Genomic DNA, 22061 nt, shown 5'->3' with positions numbered 1-22061 from the left:
CTGCAGCTTTCAACTCCTGGACTCAAAGGATCTTCTTGCCTCAGCCTTCCCAATAGTTAAGACTATAGGCACACACCACCACGATGCTGGCTATTTTTTATTTATTTATTTATTTATTTATTTATTTATTTATTCGAGTGGAGTCTTGCTCTGTCACCCAGGCTGGAGTGCAGTGGAGTGATCTCAGCTCACTGCAACCTCCGCCTCCTGAGTTGGAGCGATTCTCCTGCCTCAGCCTCCTGAATAGCTGGGACTACAGGCACATGCCACCACGCCTTTCTAATTTTTGTATTTCTAGTAGAGACAGAGTTTCACCATGTTGGCCAGGATGATCTCAATCTCCTAACCTTGTGATCCACCTGCCTCGGCCTCCCAAAGTGCTGGGATTACAGGCGTGAGCCACCACGCCTGACCTATTTTTTTTTTTTTTTTTGAGATGGAGTCTCGCTGTGTCGCCCAGGCTGGAGTGCAGTGGCACAATCTCGGCTCACTGCAAGCTCCGCCTCCCGGGTTCACGCCATTCTCCTGCCTCAGCCTCCCGAGTAGCTGGGACTACAGGCACCCGCCACCACACCCGGCTAATTTTTTGTATTTTTAGTAGAGACAGGGTTTCACCATGTTAGTCAGGATGATCTCAATCTCCTGACCTCGTGATCCACCCGCCTTGGCCTCCCAAATTGCTGGGGTTACAGGTGTAAGCCACCACGCCTGGCCTATTTTCTTAGAGAGAGGGTCTCACCATGTTGCTCAGGTTGGTCTCAAACTCCTGCCCTTTAGTGATCCTCTTGCCTCAGCCTCCTGAATAGCTGGGATTATACTCATGAGCTATAGCATTCAGCTGGATCAGGGGGTTAAACACAACCTCTAACCAATGACTGACCACCAAGCTATGCTGACTCACAGACAATCCCTGCTAGGCCAGGTTTTACAACAAAAAACAAAACAAAAAAATCCCAATGAATAGAGACATCATTGGCAACACACAGCCGGTTAAAACAGGCACCACAGAATTAATTTGGGAAAGTAAACAAACAAACAAAATCACAACAGTAACAACCATAACAGAGGGAGATCAGAAGCCAGATTGGCTACAGTTTGTTATCAAAAGTGTATAGTTTTTTTTACAAAAATTATGAGAAAACAAAGAAAAAGGAAAGTATGAGCCATAAACACAAAAGCAATAAAAAGAAACTGTCTCTGGGGGACCTCTGATGTTCAATTTAACAATGGCTTCAAAGTAGCTATCATAAATACGTCAAAAGAACAAAAGGAAACTATGTTTAAAGAATTAAAGGGAATTACGGCAATGAAGCTAATCAAATAGAGACTATCAATAAAGAGACAGAAATTAAAAACATTTAAAAAAAGAACCAGGCCGGGCGTGGTGGCTCACACCTGTAATCCAGGCACTTTGGGAAGCCGAGGTGAGTGGATCACCTGAGGTCAGGAGTTCGAGACCAGCCTGGCCAACATGGCAAAACCCCATCTCTACTAAAAGTAAAAAAATTAGCTGGGCATGGTGGCAGGTGCCTGTAATCCCAGCTACTCAGGAGGCTAAGGCAGGAGAATTGCTTGAACCTGGAAGGTAGAGGTTGCAGTGAGCTGAGATCTCGCCACTGCACTCTAGCATGGGCAATAAGAGTGAGACTCTGTCTCAAAAAAAAAAAAAAAAAAAAAATAGCGGGGCCGGGGGGGGGCAAGTGATTTGCATATATAGTCTCCAAAGTAGATATATATTAATGGCAAACAAGCACATGAAAAGATGCTTAACATTATTAGGTACTAGGAAAATGCAAATAAGATAGATATGACTTCAAACCATCTAGGATGGCAATAATGAATTTTTACAAACCCACAAGGAAAATAACAAGAGTTGAGGTAGATGTGGAGAAATTAGAACACTCATACCTTGCTGGTGAAAATGTAAAATGACACAGTCCCTGTAAAAAACAGTTTGGTAATTCCTCAAAAGTTCAAACAGAATTATCATATGATCTAACTATTATACTCCTCAGTAGATACCCAAGACAACTAAAAACTTATGTTTGCACAAAAACTTGTACCTGAATATTCATGGAAGTACTATTCATAATAGCCTAAAAGTAGAAACAACCTAAATGCTCACTGATTGATGAATGGATAAGCAAAATGTGATTATCCATGTTTTGGATAAACATAAATGGTTATAAGTGGAAAATTATTTAAAATATTATTCAGCCACAAAAAGGAATAAAGTACTCTTATATGCTATGACATGAATGAATCTTGAAAACATTATTCCAAATGAAAATAAGCCAGACACAAATTGTAGGAGTTACAGAAAATTTCCAAAGTAGGCAAATCCACAGAGACAAAGTAATTAGTGGTTGTCAGGTTATGTGAGAAGGGGAAAACTGGGACCGACCACTAAAAGGTACAAGATTTCCTTCTGGGGTGACATAAATATTCTGGAATTATATAGTAGGGATGGTTGTACAAATTTGTGAAAACACTAAAAAAACCCCACTGAATTGTATGCATTAAAAATGATAAATTTTATGTTTGTGAGATATACCTGGATTAACAAAAATAAAGACCTCCCTGGATAACAAACAGAGAGTTTGTGGCAATCAGACCTTCCTTATTAGAAATACTAGAGGGCTGGGTGCAGCAGCTCACTCTCTGGTGGCCTGTAATCCAAGCACTTTGGGAAACCAAGACGGGAGGATCATGTGGGCCCAGAGGTTTGAGACCAGCCTGGGCAACACAGTGAGACCCTGTCTCTGTAAAAAAATTTAAAAATTAGCTAGACATGGTGGTGCGCCTATAGTCCCAGCTACTCAGGAGGCTGAGGCAGGAGGATCACTTGAGACCGGGAGGTGGAGGCTCCAGTGAGCTGTGATCACACCACTGCACTCCAGTTGAGGTGACACTGGAGATGTCACCTTTTTTTTGAGATCCTGTCTCAAAAAAAAAAAAAAAAAACCCACAGAAAAACACACACACAAAAACTGGAGAAAGTCTTTTAGGCTGAAAGGAAATGATATCAGATGATAAATGAATGCACAAAGAAATAAAGTGCACAAGTATGACAGTTGATAATTATGTAGCAAACATAAAATAAAGTATAACATATATTTGTTTTCCTCCTATAATTCATTTAAAGACAACTGCATAAAACAGCAACTATAAAGCTGTATTATTGAACTTATACAAAGAAATGTAATACGTATGACAGTAGTAACACAAAGGAGATGAGGAAATTAATATATTTTACATTTGCTTAAAGAAAGTTTTTGAAGTACAACTTAAAAATTTTAAAATGTATCTAAGGCTTTTCAGGTTATCTGTTTCTTCTTGCGGGAGGTTGGGTAATTTGTATCTTTCAAAGAATTTGTTTCATTTATGCTGTCAAACTTACAAGCATAAAGTTATTACTATTCTTTTCAATCATTTTATTATTTGTGGCAATATCTCCTCTTTCAATCCTAATATAGGCAATTTATGTTGTCTTTCTTTTAGTCAGTCTGGCTAGAGGTTTATGTTTTTTGCTTTTTGTTTGTTTGTTTTTAATAACCAGGTTTCAATGTTTTTAATCTTTCTTTTTGTTTTTCTTTCATGAATTTCTGCTTTGTCTTTATAATGCTCTTTCTTTTGCTTAACAGTTTATATTTTGTCCTGTACATTTCTATCTGAACACAGGTATAGCTGAATCTCACAAATTCGACGTACTGCTTTCATTATCATACAGTTCTAAATATTTCCTAATTTCAAGGTCCAGTTCCATGTTATCCCAGTTCTAAGAAGCCTTCCTCAATAATCTCAGTTAATACTGATAAAATCCTAACAGCTGATACAGCATTAACTGTTGGACCCTGGAAATACACGGTGTTAGAATTTCAAGCAAATCTTTTCCACGATTTTGCAATCCCCTTTCTCAGAAGAAAATAATTTTAAATATTTATACATACACATTTGCTCTAGCTGTTATATCCTCTTCAGGAAGGTCTAATTTATCCTCCTCCATATCACTAACTTTTACTTGTTTCACTACTTCCAAAAGCAATGTATCACTGGAAGGCTGTGAGTGTTGGATACCTGTTTTAAACACAAAATATCTATTAAACATAAAGTAAAAAACAATATTATAGCCTTTCTGTAATTTCTGACTGTTGTGTTCCTGACTGTTAGATGGTTATGTAAGAGATAGAATCAACAGGACACAGTACATAAAGAGCTATTATATGTAGGGATTTCAGAGAGATGAGGAGAGACTTGTGGATAATGTGGATTTTAATTTCAGCAACTAGTATATGGAGATACTGATAACTACAATACCAGATACAAGAGAAGTAGAAACTAGGGTAAGGAATACACATATGAGAAAAGATAATAAATTCAGTTTCAGAAATGTCATATGGAGACTGTGGAAGAGGTATCCCAACAGGCAGTTGGAAACATTGTTCCAGAGTTCAAAAGGAAAGTTGGAACTAGAAATACAGATGGGAAAGCAGCATTACATATATGGTGGGTTAGCCATGAGATCACTCAGGAAGAACACAGGTAAAAGGCAAGATGCTAGGAATGGATCTGGGAACATCATCATTTAAAGGTGTGCAGGAAAAAAGTTTTAGAAAAAAAGACTAAAAGTTGGTATAAAAAGTAGGAGGTTAAGCAGCAGAGCTAAGAAAGAAATATATTTACAGGCTGAGTGTGATGGCTCATGCCTGTAATCCCAGTACTCTGGGAGGCTGAGGTGGAAGGATCACTTGAGCCCAGAAATTCAAGACCAACCTGGGCAACAGCGGGAGACTTTGTCTCTACAAAAAAAGTTTAAAAATTAAAAAATTAGCTGGGTGTGGTGGTACACACCTATAGTACCAGCTGCTCGGGAAGCTGTGGCAGGAGGATCACTTGAGCCCAGGAGCTCAAGGCTGCAGTGAGTGGTGACTGCACCACTGCACTCCAGCCTGGGTGACAGAACGATATCCTGTCTCACAAAACAAACAAACAAACAAAAAAAGGAAACGAAAGAAGGAAAGAAATACACTTACAGAAGAGGATAACCACTAAATGCTTCAGAAACAATAGAAGCAGGGTGAGGACTAAAAATAAGTTGTTAAATTTGCCAATCAGAAAACAGCATGTCTAATAAAGAAGTATAGACAAAAAAAAATTTCTTACATCAATATTTTTTTTTTTTTTTTGAGAGAGGGTTTTACTGTGTTGCCCAGGCTGGAATGAAGTGGTATAATCATGGCTCACTGCAGCCTCAATCTCCTGGGCTCAAGCAATCCTCCCACCTCAGCCTCCCAAGTACCTGGGATCATGGGCGCACATGACTGCACCCAGCTGACTTTCAAAATTTGTTTTGTAGAGATGAGGTCTCATTATGTTGTCCAGACTGGCCTCGAACTCCTGGGCTCAAGCGACTCTTCTCCCTGGACTCCCAAAGTGCTGGGATTACAGGTATGAGCCACCACACCTAGCCAAACCAAACTTTATTTTTTTTTTCTTTTTGAGACAAGGTCTCACTCTGTTGCTCAGGCTGGAGTGCAGTGTCATGATCGTGGCTCACTGTAGCCTCGACCTCCTGGGTTCAAGCAATCTTCTCACCTCTGAGTAGCTCCAACTACAAGCATGTGCCATGCTACAAAAAATCGTAATTTTGTAGAGATGGGGTATCACTATGTTGCCCATACTACAAACCAAATATTTTTACTGATACATTTAAGAATATATTTTCTTTTTGACTCTTCAAATTCCCTAATTTACAAGTGGGTGTGTTCCAAAAGATGCTTCATAAGTCAGCTGTTTGAAATTAATAATGGATTTTCCATCCAAAATAGTATTTTAAATCATGGTTAGCTTTGCAGGTTAGCCCATAATGAAAACACTATTCTATACATCTGCGATGGGTTGCTTATAAAAAGCAGTATTGGGGTAAGTAAAACAAAACAAAATAATTTTTTTAAAAAAGAATACCATGAATTCTGGCAGTTAATGAAAATACTCTATAGACAAAACTAAGGAGTAGGCAAAACATTTTGCAGTTAATTCTGAAGTATACGTCAAAGAACTTTAAAGATATTAAAGAGTGATGCCTTTTTTATGATTTCCAATTTCACCTTGAAATATATAATTTTTTTTCTGTACAGTTTTATTGTCACTATTACACTTGGAGTAAATTTTTAAAGTGAGAAAAACAAACAAACAAAAAGAACAACTGAGACTAAGAAGGGACATAAAATTACATCTGTGTGCATGTGTCGAGGGGTGAGAAGGAGAGGAAAAAACAGAGGAAACTTTATGGAAGGAGATTTCTTAGCAAAAGTCAAGAAAATAATATGGAACACTATTCCTTAAGTAACTATTAAAGTCATTTACCAAAAGATGTTTGTTGGGTGTTAATGATAGTTACATTTCAAACAGTAGAGAAAGATACTCTTTCTCTACAAAGATACTTTCTCTACAAAGATATCATTATCTTTGTAGATAGAAAGATACTTTCTCTACAAAGATATCATTATCTTTGTAGATAGAAAGATACTTTCTCTACAAAGATATCATTACAAAGATACTCTTTGTAATGATAGTTACATTTCAAAGAGTAGAGGAAGAGTAGAGAAAGAAGAGGATACAAGATTCTTTCAGAGAAAAAGCTATACACAACTGGCTATTGCTATGTAAGATAACACTCAAAGTTAGTGTTTATATCATGGACAAGGCCATTATTTTGAATTAAGGAAAACCGCTTACTGTATCTGATTTATTTTAAAATGTAAGACTCTAAATGGTAGGCATCATGGCTCTCTTGATTTATTTTATGGCATCAAATGTTTTGGCCATATGTTAAGGCAATTAAAAAAAATAAGATCTGACCAGGCATGCTGGCTCATGTCTGTAATCTCAGCACCTTGGGACACTGAGGTGGAAGGACTGCCACTTGAGCCCAAGAGTTCAAGACCAGCCTGGCAATATGGTGAGACCTCGTCTTTACCAAAAAAAAAAAAAAAAAAAACAAATTCTGGGCATGGCATGGTGGTATGCATTGGTAGTCCCAGCTAATCAGGAGGCTGAGGCAGAAGGATCGATTGAGCCCAGGAGGTCAAGGCTACAGTGAGCCATGTTCAAGCCTCTGCAATCTAGCCTGGTCAATACAGACCCAGTCTCAAAAAAATAAAAATAGTTTAAAAATAACATCTAAAAGTTGGTACTCATGTCATCTAAAACTACAACATAATATGCCTATGACTACCAATGATTTGTTATTGTTGTTGTTGAGGAGTTTCGCTCTTGTCACGCAGGCTGGAGTGTAATGACGCGATATCGGCTCACTGCCACCTCCACCTCTCGGGTTCAAGTGATTCTCTTGCTTCAGCCTCTAGAGTAGCTGGGATTACAGGTGCCCGCCACCAGGCCTGGCTAATTTTTGTATTTTTAGTAGAGACAGGGTTTCACCATCTTGACCAGGCTGGTCTCGAGCTCCTGACCTCAGGTGATCTGCCTGCCGCGGCCTCCCGAAGTGCTGGGATTACAGGCATGAGCAACTGTGCTGGGCCCAATGATTCTTGATAAACATTTTGGGGTATTTCACAGACCTATCTTAACAAAGGGAGAGATGACAAGTGAGATAGTTATAAATGAAGGGCTTCCTAAAGAGTTGCAGAAACCTCTTAAGATCTGTTTTGAAATACTGTGAGGCTAAATTTTTGTTTGTTTTGAGACAGAGTTTTGCTCTTGTTGCCCAGGCTGGAATGCAGTGGCATGATCTCAGGTCACTGCAACCTCCGCCTCCCGGGTTCAAGCAATTCTCCTGCCTCAGCCTCCTGAGTAGCTGGGATTACAGGTGCCCACCACCATGCCTGGCTAATTTTTTATATTTTTAGTAGAGACAGGGTTTCATCATGTTGGCCAGGCTGGTCTTGAACTCCTGACCTCAAGTAGTTTTTTTTTTTTTTTAGAAAAAGGCATTGGCCAATCTAAGATACTAAGGGTCTAGAGCCCTATAAAAATAGGTTATAATAAAAGGTATAAAGGATTGGTAAGAATTATGGCTGGGTGTGGTGGCTCACACCTGTAATGCTAGCACTTTGGGAGGCAAAGGTGGGAGGATAACTTGAGGTCAGGAGTTGGAGACCAGCCTGGCCAACATGGTGAAACCCCGTCGCTACTAAAAATACAAAAATTAGCCAGGTGTGGTGGCATGTGCCTGTAATCCCAGCTACTTTGGAGGCTGAGGCATGAGAATCGCTTGAGCCCTGGAAGCAGAGGTTACAGTGAGCCGAGACTGTGCCACTACACTTCAGCCTGGGTGACAGAGTGAGACTCTGTCTCAAAAAAAAAAAAAAAGAAAAAAAAAAAGGATTGCTAAGAATTCTATCTAACATTAGTATTAGCCTCAGTCTTGATGAGCAAAAAAACTAAGAGAAAAGAACATTGTTTCATTGCAAGAGACATAACAGTTGATATGAAGTACAGTATACTTTTATAATTAAAAATTTTTTTCTCTTAGAAATTACAATCAATGGAAGTATTAAATCACCTTGGATTTAGGCCAAATGTAACAGGACTGAAAACATATAGTCATTTAAATATCAATTATAAAATGCCACCTTTCCTTCATAAGTGAACACATTTAAAACAATAAAATAACAATCGTCAACCCCATGAACACTCTCATTATCTTCAACATATAATTAAACAGTCATTGGAACTCACCCAGATTATCTCTCAAGGCACTAGCTTCCTCATGGGTTTTGAAATTATAATTCGGTACCAGCTTAAGTCTCATGCGGGAATAATTCTCTACATTAGCTAGCTTCCAATGAACTGGATTCTGTTTCCTAAGAATATTCATAAGCAAACAAGTAAAATTATTTAGCTTAAGTTACAAAGATTGTTTGATTTAAATAGTGTAAAAAAGTATCAAGTACTTTACATTTGTTTAGTACCATTTTATTTTATTTTTATTTTTTAGAGACAGAGTCTCATTCTGTCACCCAGGCTGGAGTGTAGTGGCACAATCTCAGCTCACTGCAACCTCTGCCTCCTGGATTCAAGTGATTCTCGTGCCTCAGCCCCCCAACATAGCCGGAATTACAGGCATGTGCCCCTACGCCCAGCTAATTTTTGTAATTTTAGTAGAGATGGGGTTTTGCCATGTTGGTCAGGCTAGTCTTGAACTCCTGGCCTCAAGCAATTTGTCTGCCTTGGCCTCCCAAAGTGCTGGGATTACAGGTGTGAGCCACCATGCCCAGCCTACTTAGCACCATTTTATAAAACTGTTCACATTTTTTATCTCATTTAATCCAAATAACTCTGATAGAACCAAAGTGAGTATGCATAGCTGCACTTTATACACGAGGAATCTAAAACAGACTACATTATTTGCCCAAGATAACAGGAGGTTTACAGGTAGCAGAAATGAGATTTGAACATGGACTTTCAGACTTACAGCTTGATACCTTTACTCTCTCACCGTTAAATGGGAGTTCTTAACTAGCTATACAGATGGTTTATGTTTCCAATAGTTTTCAAAATAAAAAAATAATTTTACTACAAATAAAGACAATATAATTGCAAGTGAATCAAAGGTCTAAATATAAGAGCTAAAACTATAAAACTCCTAAGAGAAAAGATAATGATAAAACTTTATGACCTTGGACTTGGCGATAGTTTCTTAGATATGACACCAAAAAAACCCAAAAAAATAAAAACAACAACAAAATAGATTAAACTGGACTTCGTTAAAATTAAAAACTTTCCTATATCAAAAGGGCTGCTATTAATAAAGTGAAAAGACAATCTACATATCTGAAAACCATATATATGATCAGGGTCTATTATTCAGTATATATAAATATATAAATATATATATATACACACACTCTTACAAGTCAACAAAAAAAATCAAACAATCTAAAAATGGGCAAAGGACTTGAGCAGATATTTCTTCAAAGAAGTTGTAAAAACGACCAACAAGCACGTGAAAAGATGCTAGACATCATTAATCATTAGGAAATGGAACATGAAATCATAAAATACCACTTTACCCTCACTAGGAGGGTCATAATAAAAAATCAGGAAATGACAAGTTTTGGTAAGAATGCGGAAAAATTGGAACTCTCACACATTGCTAGTGAAAATATAAAATGATGCAGCTGCTGTGGAAATCAGTCTGGCAGTTCCTTAGTAAATTAAACACAGAATTATCACACAACCCAGTAATTCCATTCATAGTTTATAGTCAAGAGAATTAAAAATAAGTGTTCAAACACTTGTACACAAATGTTCCCAGCGGCATTATTCAAATTAGCCAAAAAGTGGAAAACAATCCAAATGCCCATCAACTGTTGACTAGATAAAGAAAAGAGGATATATCCTTATAAGGGAATACCATTCAGCCACAGAAAGGAACAAAGTACTGATACATGCTACTACATAATGAAAACATTATGATAAGTGAAAGATGGCAGACACAAAAAGTCACATATTGTATGATTCCATTTATATGAAATAACCAGAACAGGCAATAAATACAGTCAGAAAGCTGATTAGTGGTTGCTAGGGGGTGGGACAGAGGATAATAAGGAGTGACTTTTTAATAGGTATAGCATTTCTTTTTTAGGTGATAAAAATGTTATGAAGTTAGACAGTGGTGATGATTATACAACATTATGAATATACTCAGTGCCAGTGAACTGTACATTTTAAAATGGTTAAAAGGATAAATTTTATGTACATTTTACCACATTTTAAAAAGGGCTGTATAAAAAAAAATAACATAATTAAGCAAAACAGAAGTGACTGAGGATCAGTTAAGTGAACTGTAAAATATTCAAACATACAACAGCATTAGCCCTAGCTCAAAGAGGTGGTATCAGAAAGACAGAAGTAAATTGGTTTAACACTCTCTAAGAGTCTAAAGTCCAATAAACTTCTTATCAAAGGGTCAAAGGAAGGCAAATAACTGTATGATAAAAAACAATACAACCTCGAATCATTCCAGACCTATAATTCACAAAAAGACAATAAATAAGATTAAAAGCACTCTTTTATAAATTGAACACTTAAGAAATTGGAGTGAAAGGGGGCATTTGCTCAAAAATTTCTAGACCAGAGTACTAAAGAAAAAAGAGTACTTAATAAAATTATATCCTCTTACCTTTTAGCCCAAGGTCCCCTTTCACATGTAAGATACAGCTGTATTGCTTTCCAGCGTCTAAGAGTGGCTAACTGTTGACTGCTAAGTTGTTTAAGCATATTATTATACCTCAGGTTCTCTTGGCGTGCTTTTCGATTAAATGGCTCCACAAACAGCTCCTGAAAGAAACAATAAAAAATAATATCATTGACTCATATATTTACAGGTATATTTACATTTTAATTCCATAATTTAAAATTTTTGACCAATAATATCTTGCATTATGAGAAAGAAGCTAGTAACCAATAGGCTTTTCTTATTCCATTAGAATCATTTTCTTTGATGAAGCATGACACAATTTTACCTATAATCTATTTATATTTTTTAAAACTTAAAAAGAAAAGCCAACAATAAACACTTGAAGAACTTCAGAAATGGAAAGTGCCTCAACACAGAACTTTCAAACTCAAGATAATTAACCTCCTACTTACTGTCAAGTAAAATAATTTTCCTCTGGGATCTTTTGATTTATAAGGCATCTAAAATGAGACTCAAGAGGAAAGAAAGTAGAAATTGTATACTACCAAGACATAACTTTAATCTGTGAAATTAATGCTTATAGGTTTCAAAGAAACAAACCGAAGACTGGCTTATCTAACTCATATCAATATTCATCTATTAGAAACTAAAATGACAGCATTAATTTGTTTCAAACAAACCAGCACTGAATTACATTAAAAAGAACAGTTAAAATTTTAAACAGTTCCTTCCTTCCTTCCTCCCTCCCTCCCTCCCTTCCTTCCTTCCTCGCTTTCTTCTTTTCTTCTTTCTTTTCTTCCCTCTGTGGCCCAGGCTGGAGTACACTTGGCTCACTGCAGGCTCCGGTGATTCTCCTGCCCTGGCCTGCGGGCTGCCTGGGATGGCCTGCAGGCTGCCTGGGATTGCCGGCGCGCGCCACCACCCCTCCCTCGTTTTTCTCCTTTGGCTGGAGGCACGGTTTCGCCATGTCGGCCAGGCTGGTCTCCAGCTCCTGACCTCGAATGGTCTGCCCGCCTCGGCCTCCCGAGGTGCTGCGACTGCAGATGGAGGCTCGCTCACTCGGTGCTGGGTGTTGCCCGGGCTGGAGTGCGGTGGCGTGGTCTTGGCTCGCTGCAGCCTCCGCCTCCCAGCCGCCTGCCTTGGCCTCCCAGGGTGCTGGGATTGCAGCCTCTGCCCGGCCGCCGCCCCGTCTGGGAGGTGGGGAGCATGCCTGGCCGCCCATCGTCTGGGTTATGAGGAGCTCCTCTGCCCGGCCGCCCCGTCTGGGAGGTGAGGAGCGCCTCTGCCCAGCCGCCACCCCGTCTAGGAAGTGAGGAACGTCTCTGCCTGGCCGCCCAGCCACCCATCGTCTGGGATGTGAGGAGCGACTCTGCCCCGCCGCCACCCCGTCTGGGAAGTGAGGAGCGCCTCTGCCCGGCCGCCCCGTCTGGGAAGAAGTGAGGAGCGCCTCTGCCTGGCCGCCCCGTCTGGGATGTGAGGAGCGCCTCTGCCCGGCCGCCCCGTCTGGGAAGTGAGGAGCGCCTCTGCCCGGCCGCCCTGTCTGGTAAGTGAGGAGCGCCTCTGCCCGGCCGCCCCGCCTGGGAAGTGAGGAGCGCCTCTGCCCGGCCGCCCCTTCTGGGATGTGAGGAGCGCCTCTGCCCGGCCGCCCCTTCTGGGATGTGAGGAGCGCCTCTGCCTGGCCGCCCCGTCTGGGAAGTGAGAAGCGCCTCTGCCCGGCCGCCCGGTCTGGGAAGTGAGGAGCGCCTCTGCCCCGCCACCCATCGTCTGGGATGTGAGGAACGCCTCTGCCCGGCCGCCCCGTCCGGGAAGTGAGGAGCACCTCTGCCCGGCCGCCACCCCGTCTAGGAAGTGAGGAGCATCTCTGCCCGGCCGCCCCGTCTGGGAAGAAATGAGGAGCGCCTCTGCCCGGCCGCCCCATCTGGGAAGAAGTGAGGAGCGCCTCTGCCCGGCCGCCCTGTCCGGGAAGTGAGGAGCGCCTCTGCCCGGCCGCCCAGTCTGGGAAGTGCGGAGTGCCTCTGCCCGGCCGCCCCATCTGGGATGTGAGGAGCGCCTCTGCCCGGCCGCCCCTTCTGGGATGTGAGGAGCGCCTCTGCCCGGCCGCCCCGTCTGGGAGGTGAGGAGCGCCTCTGCGCGGCCGCCCCATCTGGGAGGTGAGGAGCACCTCTGCCTGGCCGCCCCGTCTGGGAGGTGAGGAGCGCCTCTGCCCGGCTGCCCCGTCTGGGAGGTGAGGAGCACCTCTGCCCGGCCATCCATTGTCTGGGATGTGAGGAGCGCCTCTGCCTGGCCGCCCCGTCCGGGAAGTAAGGAGCCCCTCTGCCCGGCCGCCCCGTCTGGGAAGAAGTGAGGAGCGCCTCTGCCCGGCCGCCCCATCTGGGAAGTGAGGAGCCCCTCTGCCCGGCCGCACCCCATCTAGGAAGTGAGGAGCATCTCTGCCCGGCCGCCCCGTCTGGGAAGAAGTGAGGAGCGCCTCTGCCTGGCCGCCCCATCTGCGAAGTGAGGAGCGCCTCTGCCTGGCCGCCCCGTCTGGGAAGTGAGGAGCGCCTCTGCCCCGCCGCCCCGTCTGGGAAGTGAGGAGCGCCTCTGCGCGGCCGCCCCGTCTGGGAAGTGAGGAGCGCCTCTGCCCGGCCGCCCCTTCTGGGATGTGAGGAGCGCCTCTGCCCGGCCCCCCCCCCGTCTGGGAAGTGAGGAGCGCCTCTGCCCAGCTGCCCCGTCTGGGAAGTAGGAGCACCTCTGCCTGGCCACCCATCGTCTGGGATGTGAGGAGCGCCTCTGCCCGGCCGCCACCCCATCTAGGAAGTAAGGAGCATCTCTGTCCGGCCGCCCCGTCTGGGAAGTGGGGAGCACCTCTGCCTGGCCACCCCGTCTGGGAAGTGGGGAGCACCTCTGCCTGGCCACCCCGTCTGGGATGTGGGGAGCGCCTCTGCCCAGCTGCCTCGTCTGGGAGGTCTACCACAGAGGCCAGAAGCAATGTGGGGGCTGGACGTGGTGGCTCACGCCTGTAGTCCCAGTACTCTGGGAGGCTGAGGCGGGTTGATCACTTGAGGCTAGGAGTTCGAGACCAGCCTGGCCAACATGGCGAAACATATGAAAAATACAACTGACAAACCAACCAACCAACCAAGCGACAACAAAACAGGTCTACCCTGGAGTCGTACTCTAATTTTTTCTATTTTCCTCCCTTTCTGATCCTTTATCCCACTTTCTTTTTCTTCCTCTTCCTTCTCCTTCTTCTTTGTCAAATAGAGGATTGAGTTATTATCATTGATCCATACAAAGTCCCTCTCTCATTTATTTTCTTTAATTCCCACCCCCCATTTCTATTCCCCGTCTTCCCATGGGTAACCTTCCTAATATGTTTGATATGCATCTTTTTGTTTGTATGTACTTTTAGGAAATGTTTATTGTTTTGTGTGCAAAAAAAAAAAAATTAAAAAAAAAATTTTAAACAGTTTTAGAGAGGCACTACAGCAATGTGTGGTTAAAAATACATGCCTTGGAGTTAGACCTGGATACAAATCTTAGCTTTTCTGAGCTAATTTTCTTATCTAACTTTATCTTTAGCTTAGTTGTTTCTCTTAGCTAATTCTCTGAGGCTCAGTGTCCTCTCATGTGTAAAATGAGGTTAACAATAAGTGTCATAATAAAGATGAACATTTAAAGTACTTAATATAGTGCTAGAAAAATAGCAAGTTCTCAATAACTTGTGGTTGTCGTTGTTATTATAATTGTTATTGTTAACTATTATTAGACTTAGTAGGAAATCAGTTGTTTTGGAATACAATGTTACTAAATATTTAAAACAGATCATTGCTGAGAAAACTGAGGAAGTCATGACAGCTCCATGGCAATTAAACATCAGTTCCACAGTTTTGAGGTTCAATAATATCAGGATATTCTTAAATTAGGTATTTCTAGAAAACCTAAAGGTAAAGTTACAGGGAAAGTGTTGATGAGAATACAAACTGGTAGAACTTCTCTCAGGGAAATATAACGGTATTTATCATAAGCACTACATACTAGTAATTCCACTTATCCTAGGGAAATCATCTTGGATAGCCACAAAAATATAACTATAGGGATGTTCAATACTATTTATAATAAGGAAAAAAACTAGTAAATGAGTCTATCAATGGGAAATACATTTAAATATACTAATATATAAAACAATGGAATACTTTGCAGCCTGGCATGGGAAGATGTTTACAATATATTTTAAGTTAAGAAAGGAACAATGTTCTCATTTTGGCTTAACCAAATATATACACCTTAAAATTACTTAAGACTATTGAGTCGGCCGGGCGCGGTGGCTCAAGCCTGTAATCCCAGCACTTTGGGAGGCCGAGGCGGGCGGATCACGAGGTCAGGAGATCGAGACCATCTTGGCTAACACGGTGAAACCCCGTCTCTACTAGAAATACAAAAAATTAGCCGGGCATGTTGGCGGGCACCTGTAGTCCCAGCTACTCAGGAGGCTGAGGCAGGAGAATGGCGTGAACCCGGGAGGCGGAGCTTGCAGTGAGCCGAGAGCACGCCACTGCACTCCAGCCTGGGCGACAGAGCGAGACTCCGTCTCAAAAAAAAAAAGACTATTGAGTCTTCCAGTTCATGAATACAGTGTCTATCTGTATTTATTTAGGTCTTCTTTAATTTGTTTCAAGTGTTTTTTAGTTTTTGGCATATATACAGCAGATGCTGTACATATTTTGTTAGATTGATACCTAAGCATTTTATTATTTTTAGAGCTATTGTAAAAGTATTTTTAGAAAATCTGTTTCTCATTCATTATTCATTGCTAGTGAACAGAAATATGATTAAATTTTGTGTATTTATTTTATGTCCTGCAGCCTTGCTAACCTTGCTTATTTATAGTAATTTATTGGTGTAATAGAGCCCTTGAGACTTCCTACACACAGAATCATGTTCTTTAGATAGTTTTATTTCTTCCTTCCCAATGTGAATGCTTTTTTATATAGTTTTTCTATTCTTACTATATTTACTAAGATTTGTGGTACAACAGTAACTAAGAGTGGTGAGAATGAATATCTCTGCCTAGTTTCCTATCTTAGGGAAAAGTACTCAGGTTTTCGCCTCTGAATATGAAGCTAGTGGTAGGATTTTTGTAAAGGTTTAAGTACTTCCCTTCTATTCCTAGTTTGCTGAGCTCTGATTACAAATGGATGTTTAATTTTTTCAAGCACTTTTTCTGCATTTACTGATATGATAATGTAGTTTTTCTTGTTAAGACTACTAATGCGGTTCAGTATATTAACTAATCTTCAAATATTGAACTAGCCCTGCATCCTGAGGATAAATTCCACTTTGTTGTGTCATATATTATTATTACCATTATCACTGTTGTTCTTGAGACTGAGTCTTGCTGCTCATCTACACTGGAGTGCAGTGGTGGGATCATGGCTCACTAAAGCTTTGACCTCCTATACTCAAGTGTTCCTCCCACATCAGCCTCCTCAGTAGCTGGGACTACAGGTGTGTACCACCACACCCAGCTAATTTTTTAATTTTTTTGTAGAAATGGAGTCTCCCTACGTTACTGAGGCTGGTCTCGAACTCTTCGCCTAAAATGGTCCTCCCACCTTGGCCTCCCAAAGTGCTGGGATTACAGGCATAAGCCTCTGTGCTTGATCTAATGTATTATTTTTAAAATATATTGCTAGATTTGTTTTGTAGCTATGTTCCTGACAGATACTGGTCTGCAGTTTTCTTGTACTATTTTTCTATGATTTCACTATGAAGGTAATATTACCCTCATCAAATGAGCTAGAAATGTTCCTACTTTTCTATTTTTGAAGAGACTGAGAAAGTGGCATAATTTCTCCATTAAATCTGTGGTAGAATTTGCCAGTGAAACCATCTGGGCCTAAAGTTTTCCCTTTACGAAGGTTTTTAACTATAAATTATATTTCTTTAATAAATATAGGACTTTTCAGGTTATATACTTATTCTTGAACTAGTTCTGGAAATTTGTGTCTGTCAAAAAATTGATCCATTTCATTTAAGTTGTCATATTTATGTGCATAGAGTGGTTTGTAGTAGTCCTTTATTACAATGTTGATGTCCATGGAGTCAGTGGTGATACTGCCTCTTTCTTTCCTGGTATAAATAATTTTTCACATCATTCTCTCTCTCCTTTTTTTTTTTTTTTGCTTTGTCAATCTTGTTAGAAGTTTATCAGTTTTACTGATATTTTGAAGAATTGGACCTTGGTTTCATTGATTTTCTCTATTATTTTTCTGATTTCAATTTCATTTACTTCTGTTTTTATCTTTATTCATTCCTTACTTTTGCTTATAAGGATATGGATTAATTTTGTTTCTGTTTTCCTTTTTATTTATTTATTTTTTTTGAGATGGAGTCTCACTCTGTTGCTCAGGCTGGAGTGCAGTGGCATGATCTCAGCTCACTGCAACCTCCGCCTCCCAGGTTCAAGCAATCCTTCAGCCCCAGCCCCCCTAGTAGCTGGGATTACAGGCATGCGCCACCATGCCCAGCTAATTTTTGTATTTTTAGTAGAGATGGGGTTTCGCCATGTTGGCCAGGCTGGTCTCGAACTCCTGATCTCAGGTGATCCATCCATCTCGGCCTCCCAAAGTGTGGGGATTACAGGTGTAAGCCACCTCACTCGGGCATTTCTCTAGTTTCTTAAGGTAGAAAGTTAAAATTTGATGCCTTCTTTTCTAATATAAACATTATGTCCTATAAATTTCCCTCTAAGTGATGGTATGTATCCAGCCTCCTTAGAGGGATCTATTAACATACTGTCAGCTTAATAAACTTTTTACATAATCACTATATAGAACATTTTACTATTAATTGATCTTGTTACTGATTAGCTGTTTTTCTTCTAATTCTAAGATAATTTTTAGACAAATAATAGAAATACTGCTTGTTTTAAAATTTGGGGCCTGTATTACTCTTCATCAATATTAAATGCCTAAAATCAACAAGAAAAACTAGATATTAAAACATTTACTTTTTACCTGAAATTTGAGCTTGCTTTCCCCTCCTTCCCGGTCTCGTTTATGCATATTTACCATTAAAGCTTCATAACAATCCTTCCAATAAAGTGCCATGTTCTCATGACCATCGTAAAATGTATGAGTTTCATATTGCTTCATATAAGGTACAATCTTACCAAAAAAAAAAGATACATAAAATTTAATATATGACTTCACCTCTATAAAAATGGTAAATTAGCAGAAAAATCTCGATCAAAAAAGATAAAACTTACATATTTTTCAATGTAAACTTGCCATTCATTTGAATTACAATATTCTTGAAAATCTTCAAAAAATGACGAACTACCATTGGTAAAAGGTAAAGAAGGTAGGTGCAAGTTCATGAAGAGAAGCTCATAAATTTTGGAAACCAGGGTACGAACAAGGGGAATCAGAAACGAGTAGATTTCAGTCTGTTCCTTGATTGATTGACTTAGAACATGTTCCAGCTTCCCTAAAATGTAACATGCTTCATCCTGATTTTCAATCACTTTGGTCTGAAGAAGGGTATTTAGCTTAGCTGATGCCATTGCACAAACCTGGAGGAAAATAGTTTAGATGAGAAAGAGCAGACTAAAGCAAACATTTAGTGAAAGCACAAGTTCTGCCTGGCTCTGTGGATTCAGAATTTTTATATAACTGTCAAGAACTGTGAAAGGTCTCAGATGTTACTTTGCCTCCAAGCTAAAGGGTTAGCTGTACAGTTTCACAGGTATTGGCAGAAGACACAAGACTCCTGAGTCAGAGACCAAGATCTACAGCAATAGTAGTAGCCAGAGTATCAGCATTTGCACGGTTTTCTCAAAGTGCAATTTCCACAGTGAGAGATGAAGAGGACTAGATGATGTCTGCACATGTAGACACATTTTAGGAGAGAAACAACCAGTATAAAGAGAACCCAAATCTTTTTTTTTTTTTTTTTGAGATGGAGTCTCACACTGTTGCCCAGGTTGGAGTGCAATGGCGTGATCTCAGCTCACGGCAACCTCTGCCTCCTGGGTTCAAGCGATTCTCCTGCCTCAGCCTCCCAAGTAGCTGGGATTATAGGTGCCTGCCACCATGCCCGGCTAATTTTTTGTATTTTTAGTAGAGACAGGGTTTCACTATGTTGGCCAGGCTGGTCTTGAACTCCTGACCTCATGATCCACCCACCTTGGCCTCCCAAAGTCCTGGGATTACAGGCGTGAGCCACCGTGTCCAGCAAAGGGAACCCAAATCTTTTATACTGGGCAGCAAACTTGTCTGATTTTGCTATGGAGGGAGACATTATCTTTATTATACTGGATAGCAAACAAATCTTCCCTTTTCTCTGGAGGAAGACATAACCTCTATCTTCCAAAGTTGCTCATATGAACAACCTCAAAAATCTAGTTCATAACAAAGGCAGCCAGAGTCACTACTCAAGATATATAGAAACACAAGAGACCCATGGAGAACTGTCTACCAACAATGGCTGTAGGAAAAAGCACTCTCTTTCTCTAGATATGAAAGAAGTAGCATACAGCCCTAATTGCTATTGGCAGCTGTTTTGTGTCCTTAAGGGAAGCCAGCTTAACACAAGGTGACAGATGATAGAGAGTGGTGCTGTGAGAACAGCAAATACATGGAACTGGAGCCCTGACTGAATCCTGCTTAAACTCATCTTAACTATGAAATTCTCAATTATATGAGCAAAAAAATCTTAACTAAGTCAGTTTGGCTTGATGTTCCTGTTATTTGAAATCAAAAGTATTTTGATACATAAAGAACAGGTATATAGGAGTCCAAGTCCTTGATCAGAAACCGAACTACCCTTAAAATTCCCGAGGAATATACATAGTCAGGGCACAAGCCCAGACAAAGAAATACTGTATACTACTACTAAGCTTTGGCCTTAATCCCCAATGAGGAAAGGTAAATTAGATCACTAGGGGTTTCCTTTTTCCTTGGCTACAGAAAGATCTAAGTCTTAAAATTAAAGCAGGAAAAATGATATATTGTGTCTCCTTCTCCCTTAACCCTATATCCTCACTTGGATCTATATTACTTCCCAAATAAATAAAAGAAAAGAAAATAAAAAAGTATTAGAACCTGAAACCACTTCAGGAATGTATCTGTGCCGAAAGCTGGTCTGGGCTGTACACACAGATCTTTGCAGGATAAGGCAACAAGAGACTTCAGGTACTCTTTCCACGTAAATCTTAGCAATGTAAACAGCATTAGAGGAAACAATCTCTAACATGACTCAAAGCTCTGTCTTCTCTACCCTGCTCATATTTTCCCCCAACCCATTCCTCTTACCACCTTTTAGTTTTTGAATCTGACTAAAGGAACTGAATTCCAATAGAGTCCAATAAATTAAAGAAAAAAAAGTCATACAATCTCTACATCCGGGAAATACCAATGTTAATATTGTGGGCTTTTCTTTGGTATGTGTTTAAGAAAATACTATTTACATAAAAAGTTAAATATCCAATGTTTTGCTTTTAACTTAATGTCATGAAATTAAATAAACACTAAGCTTACACATTTATTTAAAAGTACCAAGGTACTTTTAATGAATATAAGATAATTTACTTGACTACTGCTTTAATTTTGGATACTGACATATCACATACATATATTGCTTTCTTTTCCCTCATTATAGTCTTGCATTAGGGTCACCTGAGGAATTACAAAAAATACTGATGCCCAGGCTGGGCACGGTGGCACACGCCTGTAATCCTAGCACTTTGGGAGGCTGAGGCGGGCGGTTCACCTGAGGTCAGGAGTTTGAGGCCAGCCTGGCCAGCATGGCGAAACGCCATCTCTACTAAAAATACAAAAATTAGCTAGGAGAGGTGGCACATGCCTATAATCCCAGCTACTTGGGAGGCAGAGACCTGAGAATCACTTGAACCCAGGAGGCAGAGGTTGCAGTGAGCCGAGATTGTGCCACTGCACTCCACCCTGGGTGAAAGAGCAAGACTCTGTCTCAAAAACAAACAAACAAAAATACTGATGTCCTAGTCTCACCCCGTTCTGAATTAATTACTATGGGTGATGCCCTACATAGGTATTTTTAGAATGCTCCTCTAGGTGATTTAATGTGCAGCCAGGGATGGGAATCATTGGCTGAGCTAAGTCAACAGGGGGAGTAGGGAACCAGGCTAACTGGAGACACTATATACATCTAAATGAATCAACAACCATGCAGTCCTATTTTTGAAAGAAGCTGGGAAATCTTGGTTTTTATGTAAAATTTTTAATACTTAAATACTGGCAATTAATTAACATGTATGAGCCAAATAAAACAAGTTTGCAGGCAGCTCTATTATAACCCCTATACAGAAAGAGGTTCCTGTTCTAGCCTTTAATGTGTACAATCTCAGGGAAATATATTTTTACTTCTGAGAGAATAAAATTACACAATAGGCTAGAGAGAAATGTTTTAGGTCACTAACTACTAGTAGACAGAATCAGTCTTATCTGGGCCGGGTGCGGTGGCTCACACCTGTAATTCCAGAACTTTGGGAGGATGAGGCGGGCGGATCACATGAGGTCAGGAGTTTGAAACCAGCCTTGCCAACATGGTGAAACCCCATCTCTACTAAAAATACAAAAATTAGCCATGCGTGGTGGCACATGCCTGTAGTCCCAACTACTTGGGAGGCTGAGGCTAGGGAATTGCTTGAGCCTGGGAGGTGGAGAGATTGCAGTGAGCCAATGTTGTGTCACTGTACTACAGCCTGGGTGACAGAGCTAGACTCCGTCTGAAAAATAATAATAATAATAATAGTCTGTCTTATCTGTAGGTGCTGTGCTTGTTCACTTATTTATTTAATGAGTACTTATAAAGCCCTTATTATGGAATGGGCACTGAATACTTAATTGTGAACCAAATAAATACACATTTTGTTTAG

General features: G+C 40.7%; 1 protein-coding gene across 2 annotated transcripts in view; it reads right to left on the bottom strand.

Moving 5' to 3' along the window:
• NBEAL1 (neurobeachin like 1) overlaps positions 1 to 22061 on the bottom strand; it is a 230526-nt gene that overhangs the window by 59392 nt on the left and 149073 nt on the right. For both annotated transcript variants that reach the window (XM_055290242.2, XM_055290243.2), the window contains 5 exons: positions 18414 to 18719; positions 18163 to 18312; positions 11147 to 11304; positions 8701 to 8825; positions 3951 to 4077 (listed from right to left, as the gene is read on the bottom strand). In XM_055290242.2, the coding sequence (XP_055146217.1) occupies positions 3951 to 4077; positions 8701 to 8825; positions 11147 to 11304; positions 18163 to 18312; positions 18414 to 18719 (866 nt within the window). The remainder of the gene's footprint in view (positions 1 to 3950; positions 4078 to 8700; positions 8826 to 11146; positions 11305 to 18162; positions 18313 to 18413; positions 18720 to 22061) is intronic.

Source organism: Symphalangus syndactylus, chromosome 8 (genome assembly GCF_028878055.3).
Source record: "Symphalangus syndactylus isolate Jambi chromosome 8, NHGRI_mSymSyn1-v2.1_pri, whole genome shotgun sequence".
Taxonomy (NCBI): Eukaryota; Metazoa; Chordata; class Mammalia; order Primates; family Hylobatidae; genus Symphalangus; species Symphalangus syndactylus.
This window is presented reverse-complemented; position numbering and strand designations above follow the sequence as displayed.